Source organism: Macrotis lagotis, chromosome 2 (genome assembly GCF_037893015.1).
Source record: "Macrotis lagotis isolate mMagLag1 chromosome 2, bilby.v1.9.chrom.fasta, whole genome shotgun sequence".
Taxonomy (NCBI): domain Eukaryota; kingdom Metazoa; phylum Chordata; class Mammalia; order Peramelemorphia; family Peramelidae; genus Macrotis; species Macrotis lagotis.
The window spans coordinates 219,977,937-220,001,683 of NC_133659.1; the positions used below are offsets into that span (position 1 = coordinate 219,977,937).

Below are 23,747 nucleotides of genomic sequence, written 5' to 3' on the forward strand. Positions count from 1 at the left end.
ACCATTTGGTACTGTCTATGTTGTAGAGTCACCTTTTGCATTGTTGAAAAGTGAGTTAGAATGACAAAATTCTTAGTCTCATTCTTGTTTCATTTTCTCTTTAAGTAGTATCTTTTGATTTCTTTAATATTCCAATCCCTAGGATGAATGTGCCACCTTTTTTTATTTCTAGATATTATAGGTCTTTATAAAACTGAGCAACTTTGGTCTCTTTGACATCAGTGGTTAGAGCACAGACTTGTATTATTCTGATATTAAATGACTTACCTTGGATATGAATAGATATTATTTTGTCATTTTTGAGATTATATCCCAGCACTTCTTTTCTCATCTTTTTTTTATTGACTGTGAAGGCATTCTTGCTCATCATATATGAAATGATCACGTTTACTTAAATTCATTCGGTCCTATTCTTTTGATTTCAGCGATACTCAAGATGTTGATGTTTAATCTGCTCATGATCATATCCAGCTTATCTTCATTCACAGATCTTACATTCCAGTTTTATTCATTTGTAAATGTTAATTCTAGTGATTTATAATTTGGAGTAAAATATGCAGTAAAATATGTTTTTTAAGACCACAAAATATAAATAGCATTCCTTTTAATTTGTATATTTAATCAACTTACAAAAAAATTAACATATACATCAACATTTTATCGGTTAGAAATAATATTCTATTTTTATGTTAGAGACATTTAGTCTTTTTTTCTTTTTTGGTCCATTACTACTTTACTTAGTTCACATAAGAGTGTTCCTCCAACATCCCTCTCTATCACATAATCCTTTCCTTCCAGGGGAGAAAATGGATTTTATATAGATTTGATGATTTCTAAGCAATGCTGTGGAGAAAAATTAACTAGGTATTATGTTTGGCGTGCAAAAGAAGGAGATATTAGAAATCTAGAAAGTAAATGCATTTCAGCATCTTTAAAAAAAGAGTTAAATGATACTCAGCTGGAACACAGCAGAATTTCCTAGAAAAGATCTGAAACCAAGAATTTGGCTTGTCTACCCCATAAAGATGAGAAATCAGTGAATAGCCAGAGATAACCATCTCAATGTAAAAAACAAAAAACCCCAAAAAAACAGAAAAGGGTTTTCCAATACATTGGGTGGATACTCTGTGGTGAGCTTAAAGGAGGTCATCATTACCTGAGTTGCACAAGAGGGTTAGGCATGGTTGGATTGTGATTCTCATCATTGTAAGGAATGTGAAAAGGAAATTGACAAGATCACAGATATATTTGAGTGTTTGATTACAGTTATGCTCAGCTTTGCAGGATGATTTGTTCATGTTGATGCCTTTTTCTTTTTTATATATCATATTTCATACTTTTCTTTATAATTAGTGGTGTATATTTTATGATTTTTGACTGTAATTCTTTGATATTTTATTTATTTTTTCTTGACTGCTTGTTGTATTTTTGTTTGAACTAGAAACCCTAGACTAGAGCATAGGCATCCAATCGTTTAGCTCTTTTACACTGCATCACCCAACAAAAACTTGTTAAGGAGTGCATATGAATTTAATATTTATTTATGACTATGTGTAACCCACATTGCCAATGAATATAATAATAAAATCTAATAATACTATATGAATGGACTTTGTAGGCCTCATGCATCCCATGGGCTGTGAGTTGTACACACTTCTAGAGTCTATTGTATGAATTTGATATTAATATTTCTAGGTGTGTTAAATTTGAAATTTTTGTCAGCTGGGAACCTATTTTCACCTAACAGTCTGGTTCTAGTAGCACTAGGTAGTTTTCCCTTATTATTTAGTGAAATATTTCTTGCAATGACTTTTTAGGGTATCTAGTGATTCTTTTATTAATTTTTCTCATCCTAACTTTGTAGTGAATTGATTTTGACTATAGGAATTTCACATATTCATCTGATTTTTTCAGTTTTTTGGATTAGTTATTATTTTTTGTTATATCACTGAATCTTTAAGTTGTATTTTTGCTCCATTCTATTTCAAGCATCCACTAGTTTGGTCCACTAGTATTTTTACTGTTTATTTTGCTCCCAAGTTTATCCTCAACTACTCTAATTTCTTAGGATCAAATATTTAGTGCTTGAAGAGGCCTTAGAAATCATTAAATTCGGCTTCTTCATTTGGACAATGAAGAAACTGAGACCCAGAAAGGTGAAGTGACTTGCCTAGTTCCTGGATTTGAATCTTGATCTTCCTCACTACTTTATCTACTACACCATACCATACCATTTCACTCTTAATCTTGTTTTATTTCTTCCACTGACCTTTGAAGTCTTATTAGTCAATCTCTTTTTTCTGAGCTGAGCAATAAAGGTGAGGAAGGTGAATTCTACTTATGATTTTTCTGGAATTATTTTCTTTTCCTGAATTTTATCTGGAGATTCTCTTAATTCACAGTATTTCATCATTGCATCAGGAGTGTTCTTTTGGGTATTCATGGAATTAACCTCTCTTCAAGGGATGACTGTCAAGTTCCCTTCCTTGCTACTTCTTTTAAGATTTTCTTGATTCTTCACTCTTGGAGTTACTATCCCTCATTACAGGACAAAGTGAGAATGAAGGGTTGTAAAAATCTACACTGACATCTTGCGAAGGACTGCAGCCGGCCTGCCTGAAAATAATTTCTTGACCCTGCCACTTTTAGCCATTGTGGTCTCTGACGACTGAGGTGGCACAGTGATTCTTGATTGGTTGACTGAGTGTGAGATCCTATCTTTATATCCTGGGTAGAATGACCAAAATCATGGAAATTTCTACTTTTTTAAACTTTCTTGCCAGAATTCTAGACTGAGAATCTGTTAGTGACAGAGTCTTCTACTTCCACAATCTTGGATAGAGTAAGTAGGTCCAAGTTCTGCTTCCCTTCCACAATGCTCCTGAGTGGGGCCTATATTGTACTGTGTAGGATATTTTACTCCTGGGTGGAGTGGATAGGTCTTGCCCTTCATCCTTGTAATCTCTGCCTGGGAACCTGCATGGTTTCAGGCACTTCTTCCTTTGTAGTCTTGGAATAGCAAGCTTTCCTCTCGAAACCTCCTCAGAGCAAAATCCAAATGAGAGGTTGTGCTAGTTCAGTGTTCCATCCCTTCTTTAGTTCTGAATGGGTTGAGAGGTAGGAATAAAGATGATCTGGATATGGATGCTGAAGCAGAGATCTGAGACTTTGCCCCCTGCATCCTTGTACAGTTCCAGATGGGACAGTTTAAGAAGAGAATTGCCATGTCCCTTTTCCCAAGATACTGCTGTAGAACCAGAGTTTATATTACAATGTATTTTGATTCTTCTATAGGTATTTCTCACTATATTCCATTTTTCCTGAGGTAATTCTCAGTAGAGCTCAGATTGACTGAGCTTATATTGTAGTCTTTTATCAAAAGTTTTTCAAAATAGAGAACAGCCTTAATTTATATGGTACTAAAGATCCCTGTAGTGATATAAATTTAGAAATATTCTCTCCTGACAGGGAATTATTTAGGCAGATTTTCAGGTCCATTGTTTCTACCAGAGGGAAAAGCTCCTGGTAATTTAATTCTCTTAGTAACTTCAAGGAAAGTGTGCTTCTACACGATGTTTCATGGGAGTCATTAACTTATACTTACCCAATGTAATATTTAAGGAATTATTTTCTTTAATGAAATTTTGTACCTCTTTTTCAATCTAACCAATTTACTTTTTAATTAGTTCTTTTCTTTAGTGAATTTCTGTGCCTCTTTTACCATTTGGCCAATTCTGCTTTTTATTTTCTTCACTATTTTTGTGCCTCTTTTCTAATCTGTTAAAAACTCTTTTATTGTAATACTCTCATTTCTTTTCCCAATTTTCCTAATACCTCTCTCTAATTTGATTTTTAAAATCCCTTTTAAGCACTTCCAGGAATTCTTGTAGATTTTGTGTTCAATCACATTAGTTTTTTTTTTCCCCCAAGACATTGTTTATAGCTATTTTGACATAGTTGTCTTCTGCATTTGTATCCTGATCTTTCCTGTTACTGTGGTAACTTTCTATGGTCAGGTTCTTCTTTTTTGTTGTTTGTTTTTTCCAGTCTTCACTTTAAATTTTATATTAAAATTGGTCTTTTCCCACCTGGGAGTGGGGAGGTGTTGTCCCAAGCTTCAGGTTTTGGGGCTGTTGATTTCAGGAGGGTCTGTAAGTTTTCAGTGCTTCCAGGATGGTATGATCTAAAAAAGAAGTGCAATCACTGCTTGTCTGTGCTCTGATCTTCCTTAGAACTGAGACCAGTGCCCCTACTTCCTTGTGAGCAACCACAGTCTTCTCTGCCCTGGAACTGTGTGCCAGACTGTATCTGGTCAATGCAACTGGGTCCTGAACCTAGTACCAGCAAAGGCTGCCCTTTAATCTCTGCTTGACTCCCTCCTTCCCCTTATCATCTATGGGTAAGAGTTCCTGAAGATAATACTTCTGTTGCAACTGCCTCCCAAGGCCCACTGCTGACATTGCCATGGCATGGCCACTGCTGAACTCCAACCCCAACCACCACCCTAGTGTGGCATGCCTTTCCTGCTAAATTCCTAAGTTGTCATGAGTTGGAAAATTATTTTAGACCAACATTTACTTTGCTCGGTCCCTTCAGAATTGTATTTGAAGAATTATTTTAAAGTTGTTTAGGAGAGAATTTTGGGAAATTGCAGGTGAGTTCCTACCTCTACTCTACCATATTGTCCCTGATAGGTATATTTCTACTCAAGACTGTTGAGATTGTGGTCTGGGGAGAAGTAGGGAAAAGAAGTGAGATAGTGGAGGCTAGAAGGGCCTGGCAAGATATGAGGTCATGAAGCATTAGACATGACTGACTGTACAACAGTCTATTCTTAGTATTTTCCATTTGAAATACAAAGAAATTACTTCTGGCCAAGATGGCGGAGAGAAGACAGGCACAGTTCTAAAGTCTCCTGATCTTCCTTTATAAATAATATGAAACAAACCTCTTAACAGAAATTTGATTGACAAAACCAAGAAAGAAAAGCCAGGAGAGGAATATTCACCTCAGGATCTGTATTCTGAGATCGTGGGTGAGTCCAGGAGCAGAGGGCACAGAGGGCGCAGAAGGTGGACTCTGCCAGGAGCACAAATGGGTGAGAGCTTGGGAGCCTGGATCAGCCATGGATTAGCCTGATTAGCAGCTGGGCTGGAGCCCAGAAGCCTAAGGGCTGGAGAAGCCAACCCACTTGATCAGCTGTGGGACTAGAGCCTGGTCGACCACAGGGGCTTGGATCAACTAGGGAGCAGAGGCATTGGTGGTGACACTGACTTTATGGAGCTTGCCAGCAAGGCTGGAGGGAGAGTTCCTGTGAAGGGAGTTTCAGAGATGATCCCTGAGCCCCTCTGGTCTGGAGGAACTCAAAGTCCACATCTCCATTTCAGCTGAAGCCTCTCTGTAGAACAAACACAATTACAGACTACCTCTGCCCCAGGCTAAGACCAAGCAGCAGAACCACCTCAGCTGACAATAGGGAGAGTGATCACCTCACCTCAGGGTATAACTTGATCAAAGACAAAAGTATTTAACACCTTCAACCACTCCTTCAAGGCCAAGGGAGAGGACCTCAATCAAAGACACAGACACTCCAGAGAAAGCAACCAGCACCCCTACTGGCCAGCTGGAGATATTGTACTCAGTGAGCAAAACCTCTAACACAACCTACTGGCCAGCTGGAGGTATTAACACTCAGTGAGTAAAGCCTCTAGGGATCCCAACACCAAACCCCTGTGAACCAGCCCCTCCCCAATACAAGGTTTTAGGATAATGAAGAAAGGCCGGGGAAAGGAGGGTCTATAGAAAAATTCTTAGAAGGAAAAGACACTAACTCAAAGAGACCTAGAACCTCTGAGGAGAATATGACCTGCTCTCCAGCACAGAAAGATTTCCTTGAAGGAATAAGGAAGGAGTTTAAAAATCAATTGGAAAATTTGGGAGAGAAAAATTAACACCTTGCCACAAGAAAACAAATCATTGGAAAATACAATGCAAAAAGAAAACAATTCTCTCAAAACCTCAGTTGGTCAAATGGAACACTATTTCAAAAATAGAATTGACCAATTGGAAAAGGAGTTGCAAAAAGTAAATGAAGAAAATTATTCTCTAAAAAAATGGTGTCTAAAAAAATGAAGTCTGAATGACTTCATGAAACAGCAAGAGTCTGTTAAACAAGACCAAAAAATAGAAGAAAATGTAAAATACCTCATCAGCAAAATCACTGACCTCGAGAATAGATTGAGAAGGGATAACCTGAGAAGTATAGGTCTTCCTGAAAACATTGAAGAGAAAAAATTTTTAATTATTAATATTACAGGATTTAGTGATGGAAAATTGCCCTGATATCATGGAGCCAGAGGGCAAAATAGTTATTGAAAGAATACATCAATCCCCTCTAGAAAGAGATCCTAAAATGAAAACACCAAGGAATGTTGTGGCTAAATTCCAGAACTATAAGGTAAAAGAGAAAATCCTGCAAGCAGCCAGTAACAAACAATTTAAATACCAAGGAGCCACAGTAAGGATTACACAGGACCTGGCTGTGTCAACATTAAGGAATCAAAAGGCCTAGAAAGAGATATTCCAAAGAGCCAGGGAACTTGGAATGCAGCCAAGAATTCACTATCTGGCAAAGCTGAGCCTTCTCTTTCAGGGGAAAAGATGGACATTTAATGAAATGGAAGACTTCCAACAATTCTTGATGAAAAAACCAAAGCTAAATAGAAAATTTGAACATCAAATAGGAGGTTCAAGAGACACATAAAAAGGTAAAAAAAGGGGGGTTAAAGAAAAAAAACTGCTATCCAATAAGATGAAACTGGTTATATCTGAGCTTGGGAAAAAAGATTCTCATGACTTTTGAAATTGTAACTCTATTAGAGAAAATATACATAGCCAGAAGTGATGGACACTCATGACTTAGCCATGAGATTGCTACCCAATAGGATGAAACAGGCTATATCCCTACTTGGGGGAAAGACTCTAATAACTCTCAAGAATTGTAACTCTATTAGAAAGAATTTACTTATCCAGAAGTGATGGATACTCAGGATTTTCTATTACTTAGAATGATTTAAAAATACTTCCTCCTGACAAAGGGGAACAGGAAGGAGACAGGAGGAGGGAGGGGATTGAATGGGGTAAATCTCATTAAGAGGTACAAAAGACCTATTGTAATAGAGGGGAAGAAGGGAGGAGATGAGGAGCACCTGAATCTTCCTCTCATCAGACTTGGCTTAAAGTTAACTTACATACACACTCAGTTAACTAAAAAGCATCTTACCTTTTAAGTATTAAAAGGGGAGGGGGGAATTGGAGACAGGGAGGGAGAGAAAAAAGGGAACTAACAGAAGGAAGGGAAGGGGAAATGGGAAAGAAAGGGGAGGGGTGGATATAGGAGGGCAAACACACTGAAGGTTGCAGTATTCAGAAACAAAATTCTGGGGAATATGTATAAAGGGGAAAAGGGGGGAAAATACAAACAGAGGGAAGGTAGCATAGAGGGCAATAAAGAGTAATTTTAAGTTTGAATGTGAATGGGATGAACTCTCCCTTAAAATGTAAGTGAATAGCAGAGTGGATTAAAAAACAGAATCCTACAATATGCTGCTTACAAGAAACTTATTAGAAGCAGAGGGATACATATAGAGTAAAGGTAAAAGGTTGGAGCAAAATATATTTTGCTTCACCTGAAGTGAAAAAAGCAGAGGTGGCAATCCTTATCTTAGACAAAGCAGCTGCAAAAATAGGTAGCATTATAAGAGATAAGGAAGGAAGGAAACTATATCCTCCTAAAAGGTACCATAGAGAATAAAGTGATTTCAATACTGAATATGTATACACCCAATGGGATAGTATCCAAATTCTGAAAGAACTACAGGAAGATAGCAAAGAAGCAAAACTCTACTAGTTGGAGACCTCAACCTCCCACTCTCAGATTTAGATAAATTTAGATAAATTTAGATAAATCAAATCAGAAAATAAACAAAGAAGTTTAGGAAGTAAATAGATTGTTAGAAAACCTAGATATGATAGACTTATGTAGGAAACTGAATGGGGATAGAAAGGAATATACCTTTTTTCCTGCAGTACATGGCACTTACACAAAAATTGACCATATCCTAGGACAAAAACATCATAATCAATTGCAGAAAGGCAGAAATAGTGAATACATCTTTCTCAGATCATAACATAATAAAAATCATGTGCAGTATTGGGCCAGGGAGATATAGACCCAGAACTAATTAGAAACTGAATAACCTCATTTTAAAGAATGAGTAGATGGGTTGGCTAGGTGGCACAGTGGATAGAGCACCGGCCCTGGAGTCAGGAGTACCTGAGTTCAAATCTGGCCTCAGACACTTAATAATTACCTAGCTGTGTGACCTTGGGCAAGCCACTTAAACCCATTTGCCTTGCAAAAACCTGAAAAAAAGGAGTGGATCAAACAGCAAATTATAGAAAGAATTAAATATTTTATCCTAGATAATGACAATAATGAAACAAAATACCAAAACTTGTGGGATTCACTCAAAGTGGCTGTCAGGGGATATAGTATATCTTTAAATGCTTACATGAATAAATTGGAGAAAGAGAAAAATCAATGAACTAAATATGCAACTAAAAAAATTAGAGAAAGAACAAATTAAAACCCCCCCAATTGAATACCAAATTAGAAATTCTAAAAATTAAAGGAGAAGTTAATAAAAGCAAAAGCAAAAAAAAAACTATAGAATTAATAAATAAAACCAAGAGTTGGTTTTATGAAAAAATAATAAAATTGATAAAGCTCTGGTCAATTTGATTTAAAAAAAGAATAAAAACAAATTGTTAGTATCATAAATGAAAAAGGTGAACTCACCACCAGTGAGGAAGAAATTAAAGTAGTAATTCAGAATTATTTTGCCCAACTCATTGCCAATAAATTTGACAATCTAAGTGAAATGGATGAATATTTACAAAAATATAATTTGTCCAGGTTAAATGAAGAAGAGATTAACAACCTAAACAACCCTATCTCAGAAAAAAAATTCAACAAGCTATTATTGAACTCCCTAAGAAAATCTCCAGGGTCTGATGGATTCACAAGTGAATTCTACCAAACATTTAAGGAACAATTGGTTCCAATTCTATAGGGGAAGGTAGAACTCTGCCTAACTCTTTCTATGAAACCAATATGGTTGCTGATACTGGGAAGAGTTAAAACAGTGAAAGAAAAATATAGACCTATCTCCTGATGAATATAGATGCCAAAATCTTAAATAAAAATCTCATCAAAATGATTACAGTAAGTTATCACTAGGGTAATACATTATGACCAAGTAGGATTTATCCAAAGAATGCAGGGTTGGTTCAGTATTAGGAAAACTGTTAGTATAATTCATTATATTAACAACAAATCTATCAGAAATTATATGATTATATCAATAGATGCTGAAAAAGCTTTTGACAAAATACAGCACCCATTCCTACTAAAAACACTAGAGTGTGTAGGAATAAACAGACTATTCCTAAGAATAATAAGCAATATCTATCTGAAACCATCAATAAGCATTATATTCAACAGGCAGAGGCTAGAGGCATTCCCAATAAGATCAGGGGAGAAACAAGGATGCCCATTATCACCACTACTATTTAATATAATATTAGAAATGTTAGCTTCAGCAATAAGAGAAGAAAAAGAAATTAAAGGAATTAGAATTGGGAAGGAAGAGAACAGAACTCTCACTCTTTGCAGATGACATGAGAATACCAAGAAATCATCCAAAAAACTACTAGAAACAATTAGCAATTTTAGCAAAGTTGCAAGATATAAAACAAACCCCCATAAATCCTCAACTTTTCTATATATGACTAGCAAGATACAGCAGGAAGAGCTAGAAAGAGAAATCCCATTCTAAGTAACCTCAGACAATATAACATACCTGGGAGTCAATTTGCCAGGGCAGACTCAGAAACTTTTTGAAAACAATTACAAAACATTTCTCACACAAATAAAATCAGATTTAAATAAATGGGCAAACATCAACTGCTTATGGATAGGTCGAGCTAATATAATTTTAAAAAATGACAATTCTACCAAAACTAAACTATCTCTTTAGTGCCCTACCAATCAAAATTCCAAAACATTAATGAGTTAGAAAAAGTAGTAAATAAATTCATATGGAGAAATAAAAAGTCAAGAACTTCCAGGGATTCAGTGGAAAAAAGTGGCTTAGTCCTACCTGATCTAAAATTATATTATAAAGCATCAGTCTTCAAAACGTATTGGCTAAGAAACAGAGTGGTGGATCAGTGGAATAGACTAGGTGCAATAGCAGGAAACGATTTTAGTAATCTGCTGTTTGTTAAACCCAAAGAGTCCAGCTATTGGGATAAAAACTCTCTCTTCCATAAAAACTACTGGAAAAATTGGAAGTTAATATGGAAGAAACTTAGGTTAGATCAACACCTCACACCCTATACCAAGATAAGATCAAAACGGATACAGGATTTAGACATAAGAAACAATATTATAAGCAAACTAGAAGATCAAGGAGTAGTTTACCTGTTAGATCTATGGAAAGGGAAGCAGTTTATGACTAAGGAAGAGATGGAGAACATCACTAAAAACAAACTAGATGATTTTGATTACATTAAATTAAAAGGCTTTTGCACAGACAAAACAAATGTAACCAAGATCAAAAGAATTGTAGTAAACTGGGAAACAATCTTTACTACTAGTATTTCTGACAAAGGACTCATTTCTAAATATACAGAGAACTGAGTCAATTTTTTTAAAAAAAATAGTCATTCCCCAATTGACAAATGGTCAAAGGATATGCAAAGGCAATATACAGATGAGGAAATCAAAGTGATCTATAGTCATATGAAAAATTGCTCTAAATCATTAATTATTAGAGAAATGCAAATTAAAGCATCTCTGAGGTTCCACCTCATACCTCTCAGACTGGCCAATATGACCAGAAAGAACAATGATCATTGTTGGAAGGGTTGTGGGAAATCTGGACACTAGTACATTGTTGGTGGAGCTGTGAACTCATCCAACCTTTCTGGAGAGCATTCTGGAACTATGCCCAAAAGACAACAAAAATATGCATACCCTTTGATCCAGCAATACCACTACTGGGTCTATACCCTGAAGAGATAATGAAAAAGGGTAAAAAACCTCACTTGTGCAAAAATATTAATAGCAGCCCAGTTTGTGGTGGCAAAGAATTGGAAATCAAGTAAAAGTCCTTCAATTGGGGAATGGCCTAGCCAACTGGTTATTATGTATGTCATGGAACACTATTCTGTTAGAAACCAGGAGGGATGGGAATTCAGGGAAGCCTGGAGGGATTTTCATGAACTGATGCTGAGCAAGATGAGCAGAATCAGAGAAACACTGCACACCCTAACAGTTACATGGGGCTAATGATCAACTTTGATGGACTTGCAATTCATTCCATCAGTGCAACAATCAGGGACAATTTGGGGCTGTCTGCAATGGAGAATACCATCTGTATCCAGAAAAAGAACTTTGGAGTTTGAACAAAGACCAAAGACTATTACCTTTAATTTAGAAAAAACTGGTATCTTATTGTCTGATCTTATACTTTATGTTTCTTCCTTAAGGATTTGATTTCAGGATTTGAATTCTCTCATCACATTCAATTTAGATCAATGTATACCATGGAAACAATGTAAAGATTGGCAGATTGCCTTCTGTGGGGGGGTGGAGGAGGGAAGTAAGATTAGGGGAAATTGTAAAACTCAAATCTTTAAAAAAAATACAAAGGAATTAAGTTATGTTGATTTTTTCATTAGTTTCATTTTCAAAATTAGACCTTATATTCATCTCATTTGATAGAATAAATGCAGTTCAAAACACTGACATACCAATTTAGGGTTGTAAGACACACCAGTAAGAGGATTTTAATGCTTGTTGCTTATATACAAGACATTATACTTCATGCTTTGAAAAATACACAGTACTTTAGAAGAGATCTGAAAACTGTCATATTATAAAACTATACTATTCCAATACAAAGTAAAGGTATAACTGTTACAGGAGAGTTACAAAGTGCTGTGGAAATTCTTAAAGAGGAGGGTAAACATTTCTGATTAGTAGGATCTAAAAGTAGAACTGCTTGAATCTCAGAGATTTTTAAATTAACATCCAGACAGAAGGTTATTTACCTTCTGGTTTTTTTGTCTTTCAGACATGAAGAGCTGGATCGCTTTGCCAGAGAAAAAGATGCAGTGCTAATTGCAGTGAAGGAGGCCAATGCAGAACATGTACAGAAGCTGGAGGCCAAGGTTCTCGAGCACCAAGCCAGTCATGATTCTCTTGAAATGGAACTGAGAAGGACTGAGTGGAGACAGGTTGATGCCTTAAAAGAGAAGGATCTTGTCATTGCCAAGTGAGTTAGATTATGTTATTGATAAAGTGAAATGGAAAGTACCCTCGTTATTAGTTATATGATTCTTATTAATAACTTATAACCAGAAAACTACTTTATGATTTCTTTTTACACTGATTAGTGATTATTATCACTTTTTTTTTTAAAAAGGGAAATGAAGGCACAGAATGTTCAAAGTGAATTAATTGCTAATGGATACTTCTGTAGCTGAATTTATAAGGATCTGAAATATGTCCTGAAATGCACATCTACTTGCCCAATATTCTCATTCTCTCTTTTTTTTGTTATTCACCTGAGAAAGTTTTAATTTAAGAACCCATTGGTCTTGAAACATAATTAAATTCTATCTCATATATCAGAAATAAAGCATAAATGTTCAACTATTGTATTTAATATTGAACTCAGATAACTTCCAAGAGTGTTCTTTTTATTACCTCATACCAGATATCATTATATTTTTTGTCATTTATCACAAGATGATGGACTAGGTTTCCTTGCCATTACAGAATATGTTTTTTATTATTAGTCTTTGAAATTTACAAAAGACTCTGTTGTAGTACTGTTCTTCATTAAAGTGAAAAAGTATTTCCTTTACCCTCAAGTCACACTTTTACATCTAAGATCTCTAGGGAATCATCTCTCAAATTGCATTTGTACTTTTAGAGAAATGATTTCTTCAGCAAAAAAATCTAACAAAACAACCCAGGAAGTTAAATATTCTTTCACAGATTCATTTATTTAATAAGAAACTAAGCATTGAGGTGCTTAGCACCATGGGCAATAAGAAAATAAGACAGAAAGGACAGTTTAGGTCAGATACACAAGTGATTATAGTAATATGTAAATATTCCATAAGAGAACTAAGTGCCATGGAGGTTCAAAGGAAGGAGATTTTTTTCCTGATGCAGGAGTAGGCTGAAGTGGGGTGGAGAGTTCATCAGGGGAGACTTTATGGAAGAAGTTTTAATCTTAAAAGCAGGGAGGATTTAGGAAGACAAAGATTAGGGGACATAAGCTATCAGATAGCAATTGATCTTTTCCAATTCAGTGATCACTGTTGTGTTTTCCAAATTTTGTTGGCATGTTGAGTACAATTCTTTAACATTTTTAAACAGTTCAACTGGAATTCTTTTACTTTTACTTGCCTTATTGTTAGCAATCCTTCCACAGGATTATCTTGGCTCTAGATCAATAACTACATCATTGTGGTTATCAGTCAGTGATGTTAATCTTTTTTTGTATAATTCTCCTGTATAATTCTTGCAGTCTCTTCTTAGTCTCTTCTATTTCTGATAAATTCCTACAATTTCTTATCTTTTATCATGCCCATTTTTGTTTGACGTTCCCTTGATATCTCTAATTTTCTCAAAGAGATCTCTTGTCTTTCATATTTTAATGTTTTCTTCTATTTTTTTTTTTGATTGCTCATTTAAGAAAAACCTCATTTCTCCTAGCTCTTTTCTGTGCCAGAACTCTTCCTTCAGGTATAGTCTTGCTAGCAGACAATGAGGAAGTATCTTTTGTTTTTCAAGGCAATGGGGTTAAGTGGCTTGCCCAAGGCCACACAGCTAGGTAATTATCAAGTGTCTGAGGTCGGATTTGAACCCAGGTACTCCTGACTCCAAGGCCAGTGCTCTATTCACTGCGCCACCTAGCTGCCCCAATGAGGAAGTATCTTGCTGGTATATCAGCCAAACAACAGCTGACACTAACCCAAAGAACATATTTTCTGCCACCATGTACTTCATTGGCCATCAATTTAAATGATCCTGAAGTGGAGAGACATTAAAAATATTTCTTTCAAAATTATTCATCTATGAGTGATGCTGATATAGAAATTTATGAAAAACTGTATTCTGCAAGTCATTTAGATGCTTTTGTACTAATATAGATGAAGGGGACTGCAGAAAACTTCCTAGGACAATGGCAAAAAATACTGTTGATAGAATTATTGCTGTGCATGAACTATGAGTGGTATATGTAGTGGAACTTCTGATATCTCTATCCTAGACATTCAGAAAGGTATATTTGAGGTGAAATTCACCAGCAGGGATATTTTCCTGGACCCTGCTCCAAAACATTGTAAAGGAATTGAAGAGAGACATAGGACTCAACCTGACCAGAGAAAATAGGGCCCTTCAGTGAATATAGGAGACCACTGAGAAGGCCAAGTGTGAGCTTTCTTCTTCTTCTGTACTTATATCTACTTATCATATTTGATTATGAATGATTCTGAGCCTAGGCACTTGAACATGAAATTGGTTTAACCTTAGTTTGAAGGGATTGTTACTAATCTCCTCAGGAGGATATCCCCCAAGGCCAGGCAAGATTTGGAAGTCAGAAAGAACATTTGAGAAATATGTTAATTAGTGACTGAGTAGAATACCCAAGATTCAGCAGATTGTAATTATAGGATCTGTTTGGCTATTCCCCTAGTAAAACTGTCAGTTCTGATGAGGTCATAGCTATTGGAGCTGCTTTTCAGAGAGGCATATTAACTAACAGCAGATTGTGATCCACTCTTATGGCTGATTGAACAAAGATGACATTGAGAACATGGTTAAGAATTGCAAAGGAAAGTGCCGAGAAAGAATGTTTATAAGCTGTCAGTGTGGCAGAAAGAATTATGAAACAGAAAGATGGAAGAATTCAGAGACCAAATTGAGGCAGATAAGTGTAAGAAATTAAAAGGAATCTTTAAAATGAGAAAGCTCTTGACTTGCAAAGATGGTAAAAAGCAAAAAAATATGAGGCAGGCAAGATCTATTCTCTAACAAACATAATTAAAACTTTGAAATGGCATAAAAAGAGCTGGCATCTGGACAAGAAGACTAGAAGTTGAGAACAAAGATTAAAAGAAGCAATAATGTCAATGGTTGACCTTGACTGGAGCAGAAATCAGGAAAACAATTGTGAAGCTTGGGGAAAAAAAGGGCCTAAGGACCCTTCTGAATAGATTTGAGCAAACTTCAGTCTTAATATATTTCTGCAATATTCTGTATGTAATTTTGTCAATTTATAAATGTGGTGAACATATTATCTATTAACATGTGAGAGGCAATTCAGATAATACAAAGTTCTAAATCTTCATCCTTAGCCTATCTTCATTTTCCAGCTTCATGTAAAGAGTAGGGGTAGGATATTCACTTATAAAGACTTGACATAATTGTTTGTGACAGTCACTGTACTTCCTACGAGGAAAAATAAACTCCATCTCACATGAGGGTAAGGAACCATAATACTTAAAAAACTTGTTAACCAAGTACTGATCTACTATGACTTGTGATTCCCTTATCCATTGTCCATATAGGGTCAGTTGCTTTGCCAAAGAAAATAGATTGAAAGAAATAGGTCTACTTTGTTTTTATCTAGAATTGTTTGTGAAAGAAGATAATAAATGAGACTCTTCAATCTACCTAAAGCATCCTATTTCCTTTGAGTCTTTCCTTTGAGTACCTATTTCTTAATAATTGTTATTTTGATCAAATTTGGATTTTTAAGGAAAAACGTGAAAAGAAAAAATTTAGTACTAGTTAATTGAGAAATTAATTAGTGGGACTAATGTTTGTCCTTCATTTTTGAAGATTACAACATGTGACGCCATGACAAGCACATGAATTGGATTTGGATGAAGGGGTACTATGCTAAGTTACCAGTCTCACTTTCTCCTCCAGAACCATCTGGGTCCAATGGCCAGTTATAAATCAGGATGACTGGAGATGGCCCAGGATATGAGGCAATTGGAGTTAAATGACTTGCTTAAAATCGTATAACTAATAAGAGTCAAGTGTCTGAGACTGGATTTGAATTCCTGTCTTCTTGAGTCCAAGGGCAGTGCTCTCTACCCACTGCACCATCCAGCTGCCCTAATCATGGGACTGATTAGTTATACACTGTGCAGAAACAAAAGGGCACAGTAGCCTAATGTTTGATTAACTCAAACTCAGCTATTTCCCCAAAGTTAAGAATTTACTATTTAACAAAAACTGCTAGATTATGATATATGAATGTGATGGAATACTATTATGCTTTAAGAAATGTTGGAGTGGGGGTGGCTAGGTGGCACAGTGGATAAAGCACTGGCCCTGGAGTCAGGAGTACCTGGGTTCAAATCCGGTCTCAGACACTTAATAATTACCTAGCTGTGTGGCCTTGAGCAAGACACTTAACCCCATTTGCCTTGCAAAAACCTAAAAAAAAAAAGAAAGATATTGAACCTGGGGCAGTTAGGTAGCACAGTGACTAGAGCACTGGCTCTGAAGTGAGAAAGACCCGGGTTCAAATTCAACCTCAGATATTAATAATTGCCTATTGGGCAAATCACTTAACCCTATTGCTTTGGGGCAGCTAGGTGGCATAGTGTATAAAGCACCGGCCTTGGAGTCAGGAGTACTTGGGTTCAAATCCAGTCTCAGACATTTAATAATTACCTAGCTGTGTGACCTTAGGCAAGTCACTTAACCCCATTGCCCTGCAAAAATCAAAAAAAAAATTTGGAAACCGTTTCAGAGAAATCTATGAAGACTTACCTGTATAAACTGATGGCGAATGAAGTACACAGAACAGAAGAATAATTTATATAATAGCAACAATATTATAAAGGCAAAGAACTTTGGAAGACTTTTAAAAAAATCTTGTCAATGTAATGATAAGGACTCATGATGAAAATATTTCTTGAAAGAGAGGTGATGGATTCAGAGTACAGATTGAAACATAATTTTTTTGAACATGGCTAATGTCAGACTTTGTACATATGTACATATGTGTTGCAAGGGTTTTTTTTTCTTTTTTGTGGGGGGGAGGGGAAGCCTAAGGAGAAAAGGTGAATTTTTGTTGTCTAAAAAATAAATAAAGAAAAATTTAAAATTTAAAAGAATAACAACAGTGAGAAAAATTACCAAAATTTTTGGGACTTTAACCAATTGGTCTTTTGGGGAAATTTTTTTTATCCCTAACAGATGAGAAGTCTAATCAGAAAGAACAGACCTCTTGAATTGGATATGTGATTAAAAAATATTAGAAAACATCAAATATCTAATTTGTCTTTAATAAAAGTAATAAATAGAGATCCAGACAGTCTAGGGAGGGATTAATAAAATTGAAAGCAAAACAAATACAAAACAATCAAATTAAATTAATAAATAAAATTTGTAAGTGGGCTTTAAAAAGCAATAAAATAGATAAAACATTAGCTAATTTCATTTATAAAACAATTGTTTTAATACCTCATTTAATTAATATATTTAATGCCATATCAATTTAAGTAAGAAAGGATCACTTTCAGAATTAAAAAAATAATTACAAAATTCATTTGAAAAACAAAAAGTAAAGATTTCAAAGGAAATAATAGGGGGGGGAATGGCAAGGAAAAGAACTGGGCAGTACCAGATTTCAAATTCAATTACAATATAGTTATTTTCAAAACTATTTGGTACTGGTTAAAAAAAATAGAGAGATAGATCAGTGGAACATATTAAGTAGATAACTCCCAAAAGCAAACAAAGCTGGAAACCTAGTGTTAAGAAACCCAAAGATTTCAGCTGTTTGGCAAGGACTTAATATTTAACAACAAACACTATTTAACAAAAACTAGAAAGCAGTTTGGCAGAAATTAGATATAGGCCAACACTTCATATTATATGCCAAAAAATGCTCCAAATTGATACATTGCTCAGATATAAAATCATAAATAAATTAAAAGAACCCAGAAGAAATTATCTCTCAAATCTACAGACTAAAACAAGGTACAGAGAGAATCAAAGAAGATAAAATTTACAATTAAACAAATCTGATACAGTAAAGATTATAAAGGAAACTGTTAACTGAGGGGGGAAAAATGTTTGCAGCAAATTTTTCTGATAAAGGTCTAAATTATATAAGGAATTGATTCAAATTTATTCCCCAATTAATAGTTTGCCAAAGGATATGAATAGATATTTCTCAAGGGAAGAAAGGAAAAATGCTCTAAATTAGTAATAGAGAAATGAAAATTAAAGCATCTCTGAGTCTCTTCTTCATACCTATCACATTGGGAGAGCTGACCAAAAAATGACAAATGTTGAAGGGACTATGGGAAAACAATTGACCCATTAATGCACTATTGTCATCAATTGACCTGGACATTTGATAAAGCAATGTGAAATTATATCCCACATGATACAAGTCGTACCTATCCTTTGACCTATTTTGACTTGCTACTACTAGTCTCTATCCCAATGTTGAAAAGGTTCTATGTTTACAAAAATAATGAAACAGCTCTTTTTCTAAGGGTAAAGAACTGGAAACTAAAGAGAAAATCATCAATAAAGAAGTGGATGAAAAAATTAGGATATATCCATGTAAGAATTACTATTATGTTATTAAGAAAAGATGAAAGGCCCTGTTTTAGAAAAACCTAGGAAGACTTGTATGAAATGAAGCAGAATGAAGTGAACTGAACTACATGAATAGTTCATATAATGATAATAACATTGCAAAGACAAACACTTTGAAAGAGTAAGGAATGACCAATCCTGACAGTTCAGAAATATCTGAAAAGACTTGTTGGAATTAATACATTGAAGTGAGCAGAAACAGAACAATTTCTACTATAAGATGATTATTTCAAAATTAGTTATTCTGAAAGATTTATGAAGTCTGATCTATGCAGTGATCAACCATGATTCAAGAGGATTGATGTTGAAGAAGAATTCTGCCCACTTCATGGACAGTATTAGGCATCATAAACAATGATGCAACTTCGTTATCTAAGTTGAATATACATTTGGAGCTTATCTGTTGATTTATCTCTTTTATAAACAGTAGTATTTTATTTGGGCAATTACTGCTTTGGAGTATAATCTGATACTCATAGGCCCCTTTTTCATTTTTTTCATTATTTCCTTTGAAATTTTTGACTTTTATTTTTCCAGATGAATTTCATTATTTTCTAGCTCTAAAAAATAATTCTTTAGTTATTTGATTGGTATGTCACTGAATAAGTAAATTAATTTTGATAGTATTACTATTTTTAATAAATTGCTTTGGCTTATAAGCAGTTAATATTTCTCCATTTCTTTAGGGCTGTCTATATTTGTGAATTGTTTTGTAATTATATCTGTATAGTTCTACTCTGTACATTGATTGGTGGACTTTTTAAATATTTTATAATTAATTAATCAGTAAACATGTATCAAATGTCTTCTATATGCTAGACAATGTGCTAAGCACTGGGAATATCAAAAGAGGCAAAATGTAATTTATGTCTTTAAGATGCTTACAGCCTAATAGGAGAGACAACATGCAAGCAAATATACAAAAAACTATATACAAGTTAAAAATAAGAAATAATTAATGAGGGAAGGCACTACAATTCAGAGGGGGTTTTTAGTTAGAAAGGAAAGATATTAGGTTGAGCAAAGCAGAAAAAGTATTCCAAGCATGGAGGATAGCCACAAAGAATGCTGGAAGTTAAGAGATGGAGTAACTAGTTTGTAGAACAGCAAGGGAAGTCCTGGATTAATAGTTCATGCAAGCAATAAAAGATAGGATGGCAATAGGTTATGAAGAGTTTTGAATGCCAAAAAGATCATTTTGTATTTGCTCTTAGAAGGAATAGGGAACTATTGAAGTTTTCGGGTAGGGGGATGACACAATTGGACGTACTCTTTTGGGGGAAAAAAATCACTTCATTGACTAAATGGAAGAGAGAAGAGCAAGCAGACCCACCAGAAGGCTATTACAATAATCCAGGCATGAGGTGATGAGTACCTGATGTTAGAAAGGTAAAATTGACAGGGCTTGGCCACAGATTGGATATGGAGAAGGAGGGTTTGAAATATAGAACGCTACAGGTTGATTCCTAGGTTGTGAGCCTAAGAAGGGATTGGGAAAATAGTGTTGCCCTCTAGAATGAGGAAGTTGAGTGACTGGAGGGAAGTTTTAAGGGAAAAGATAAGTACTACTTTTTATATATTGAATTTAAGATATCTAATGGACATCCAGTGTACGATGTTTGAAAGATAGCTGAAGATATGAGATTGGAGGTGAGCAGAGAGTTTGGAACAGGTTAAGTAGATTTGAGAATCATCAGCATAGAAATGATAAATCCATGAAAGTTGGAGAAGTTTCTAAGTGACAAAGGAAAGAAACAAAATGGTCCCAGGTCAGAATACTCTGGGACATCTAGGCTTAGAGCAGTCAGATAAGTAGAAAGAGAACCAGAAGAGAACACTGAGGAGAGAGTCATCAATAGGCTGCAAAGAGGTTAGGGAGAATGGGAATTGAGAAAAAAAGGTCATTGGATTTGGCAACAAAGAGATTATTAGTAACTTTGGAGAGGACCATTTAAGTGCAATGGTAAGGTCAGAAGTTGGATTATAAGGGGTTAAGAATAGACTTGGAGAAGAGAAAGTAAGGGCACCTATAGGAGATAGGTTTTTGGAGTTTAGGTGCAAAGGGCAAATGAGATATAAGATAATAGTTAGCAGGGATAGAAAGATCAAGTGAGGGTTTTTTTTTCTGGATGGGAACTTGCTTATAGTCAGTAGAAAATGAGCCAATAGGTAAGGAGAGGTTGAAAATTAGTGAAAGAATTGAGGATTACAGAGTGGGGCAATCTTTTGTATGAGACACAATGTAATGGAATCTAAATAATAGAGGGGTTAGCCTTGGTAGGGAGTAAGGCCATTTCATCATGTGAGATGGGGTAAAGCAAGAGAAAGTATAAGGAGGCATCTGAATGACAGGAAGATGAGAAAAATAGGAAAAGAAGGACTTCATTGGCAAATGAATTCATAACTTTTTTCCTGGAAAATATGAGATAGGATTCTCAACTGAGAGAAAAATGAAAGGAAGATGCATAGGAGATTTAAAGAGGGATAAAAAGGTTTGGAAAAGCCACACTTTTAAGGCACTGTTAAGAGCAACAGTAGGATTGCCTAATAGCAATGAGGGTTCACTTGAAGTTTTAGCATGAGTTTGTAGTAGACCCTAATCAGACGAGTCAAGCAATTTTCTCTGCTTTTGTTCAGCAGCATGTGTACAATGAATGGTGGGAGTGGTATAAGACAGAGGCTTGACTGAGTAATATCAGTGATATCAGTCAGTTAACTTCCCTCATTTTCTTCATTTTGTGACAAGAAGGGGTTGGACTTAATGATCTCTGAATGGACAGTGAATTGGGCCAAATTGAAGAAGAGAAAGGTGAACTGGATGGCCTTTGAGAAATTGCCTACTCTTTTTTAATAACACCATACTTTTCTATGAAACAAATGTCCATCCATCTTTCTATGATATAGAGGAAAAAATCCCTGTGATCATGACAGGATTGTCATGGAGGAAATCCAGGTTATATTCAAGTCAAAAGGGGATTTCCCTATAGGGGCTTCTGTCCCCCCCCCATATGCAACTATATTGTATTTCATATTTACTTAATTTTTCCTTATTAAGTTAGCCACTGCTACATGTTCAATCTAGATAATTCCTCTCAGAATTTATTATTTTGTATTGTTTTGGAATCTTATATGTTTCCTGGTAATTTTAGAGGTATCTTTCAATTGTTGAGGCTATTTGAGGGATTCTGCTGAACACTCTTTTAATATCACAATGCTGAGTTTTCCTTTCATCCAGACTGGGGTAGGAAGGTATCATCTCATTTGTCTTTGGAGGTACAAATGTGAGAGAGATGTTGGACCTAAATTGTGGAATTTAATTTATAGACTTGACAAGTTGATATATTTTTGTATTAGCTCTTTTGGGGAACTGGGGGACGACTGATCCATAATTTCATTGATTTTGGGAGTTCCTAAATTGGGTCCCTTTACTAATGCAAATTAATAGCTATTCTACAACTTTTAGTCTTACAAATACCCATCAAGGAAACTGAAGCAGGCACTGTTAAGAGCTTAAGTCTTAGGCATCATCAAAGACACCAGGATTAATCCTTCCTTACCATTCAGTCATCCTGACTTTTGTCCTGTCACTGGGCTTCAGTGTCTTAGGAAGAGAGAATGAGATAAATGACTTTATGCAACCCTGCCTCACTTAAATACAGTTCATGTGTAAAATCAATATTCATCACCCCATGATATCATTAGCCCTTTTTGAAATTGTGGATAACCATTATTCTTCAACTTTCAGTCTTAGAGAGATGCCTGAGGCACTAAGAAATTAGATTATTTGCCAAGGATCAAGCAATTCGTATGTCAGAGGCCATGCTTGAACCTACATCTTAATGATTCAAAAACCAGTTATGGGGTGGCTAGGTGGCACAGTGGATAAAGCACCGGCCTTGGAGTCAGGAGTACCTGGGTTCAAATCCGGTCTCAGACACTTAATAATTACCTAGTTTTGTGGCCTTAGGCAAGCCACTTAACCCCATTTGCCTTGCAAAACCTAAAAAAACAAAAACAAAACCCAGTTATGCAGTAGACTAAATTACCTCTCATTATAACATTACAAATCATAATTTTATTTATGTGTGTAAACACACATATATATCTATATATATATATGTATATTTAAAATATAACTATAGGTATAATTTACATATCTATTTTTAAATTCTTTTTGGGTAGACTTCAAGAGGATGTAGTAGCAATGAAATCTGCCTGGGATGCTCAGATTGCACAGATATCCAAGGAAACTATTTCCAGAGACCTTCAGATCCATACACTACAAGAAGAGGAAATAAAGCTCAAGGCACAACTGGCCAGATTCCAACAGGATATTGAAAGGTAAAAGTCTAAGTTTATTTTGTCCTCATAATTTAGGTGAAGAAGACAGATAAAATCCTGGTCTTTTGGGCCTGAGAACAACTCATATTTCTCTTTGAGGTCTCAGATGTAGGCATTTTGACAATGTTTTCCTCTTCTCAATTTGTATTTTGATTTTCCCTGTCTCCATAGGAGTTTTCAATGGTCAGATTTTGTTTCTTCATTTTTCATTCTATTTCATGACTTACAGTTGAGCTCTACACTTCTGTCTCAAGCTTCTTGTGCCAAGGACTTTGGACCTGGCTGCTCACCTTTCTGTACAGGAGGCAGGAGGCCTCACAGCTGGCCCACTGGGTCCTCTGTGCTGGGGCTATGGGGCCTTGTGCTGATCTGTGCTGACTTGCCTGGACCCCACTTGCTCTGGGCTGTACTCCCCTTTTATTCACGCAAGATAGATCTTTTCTGCAGGCATTCTACATTATTTCAAGCTGGAAAATTATTTACCCCCATCCTTTTGTGGGTCCTGGCTTCCAGAAATCATTTTGAGTTTTGCTTAAAATTTGTTTGAAGATGAATCTGGGAGAACTCAGGCAAGTTCCTACCTTTTCTTGCTGTCTTGGCTCCACCCCTAGATCTTAGTTGTTAGAGT

At 35.5% G+C, this 23,747-nt stretch overlaps 1 protein-coding gene across 13 annotated transcripts in view; it reads left to right on the forward strand.

Moving 5' to 3' along the window:
• Nucleotides 1-23,747, forward strand: part of CCDC57 (coiled-coil domain containing 57) — a 290,352-nt gene that overhangs the window by 91,175 nt on the left and 175,430 nt on the right. For all 13 annotated transcript variants that reach the window (XM_074224817.1, XM_074224825.1, XM_074224822.1 and 10 more), the window contains 2 exons: nucleotides 12,204-12,404; nucleotides 22,961-23,119. In XM_074224817.1, coding sequence (XP_074080918.1) covers nucleotides 12,204-12,404; nucleotides 22,961-23,119 — 360 coding nt within the window. The remainder of the gene's footprint in view (nucleotides 1-12,203; nucleotides 12,405-22,960; nucleotides 23,120-23,747) is intronic.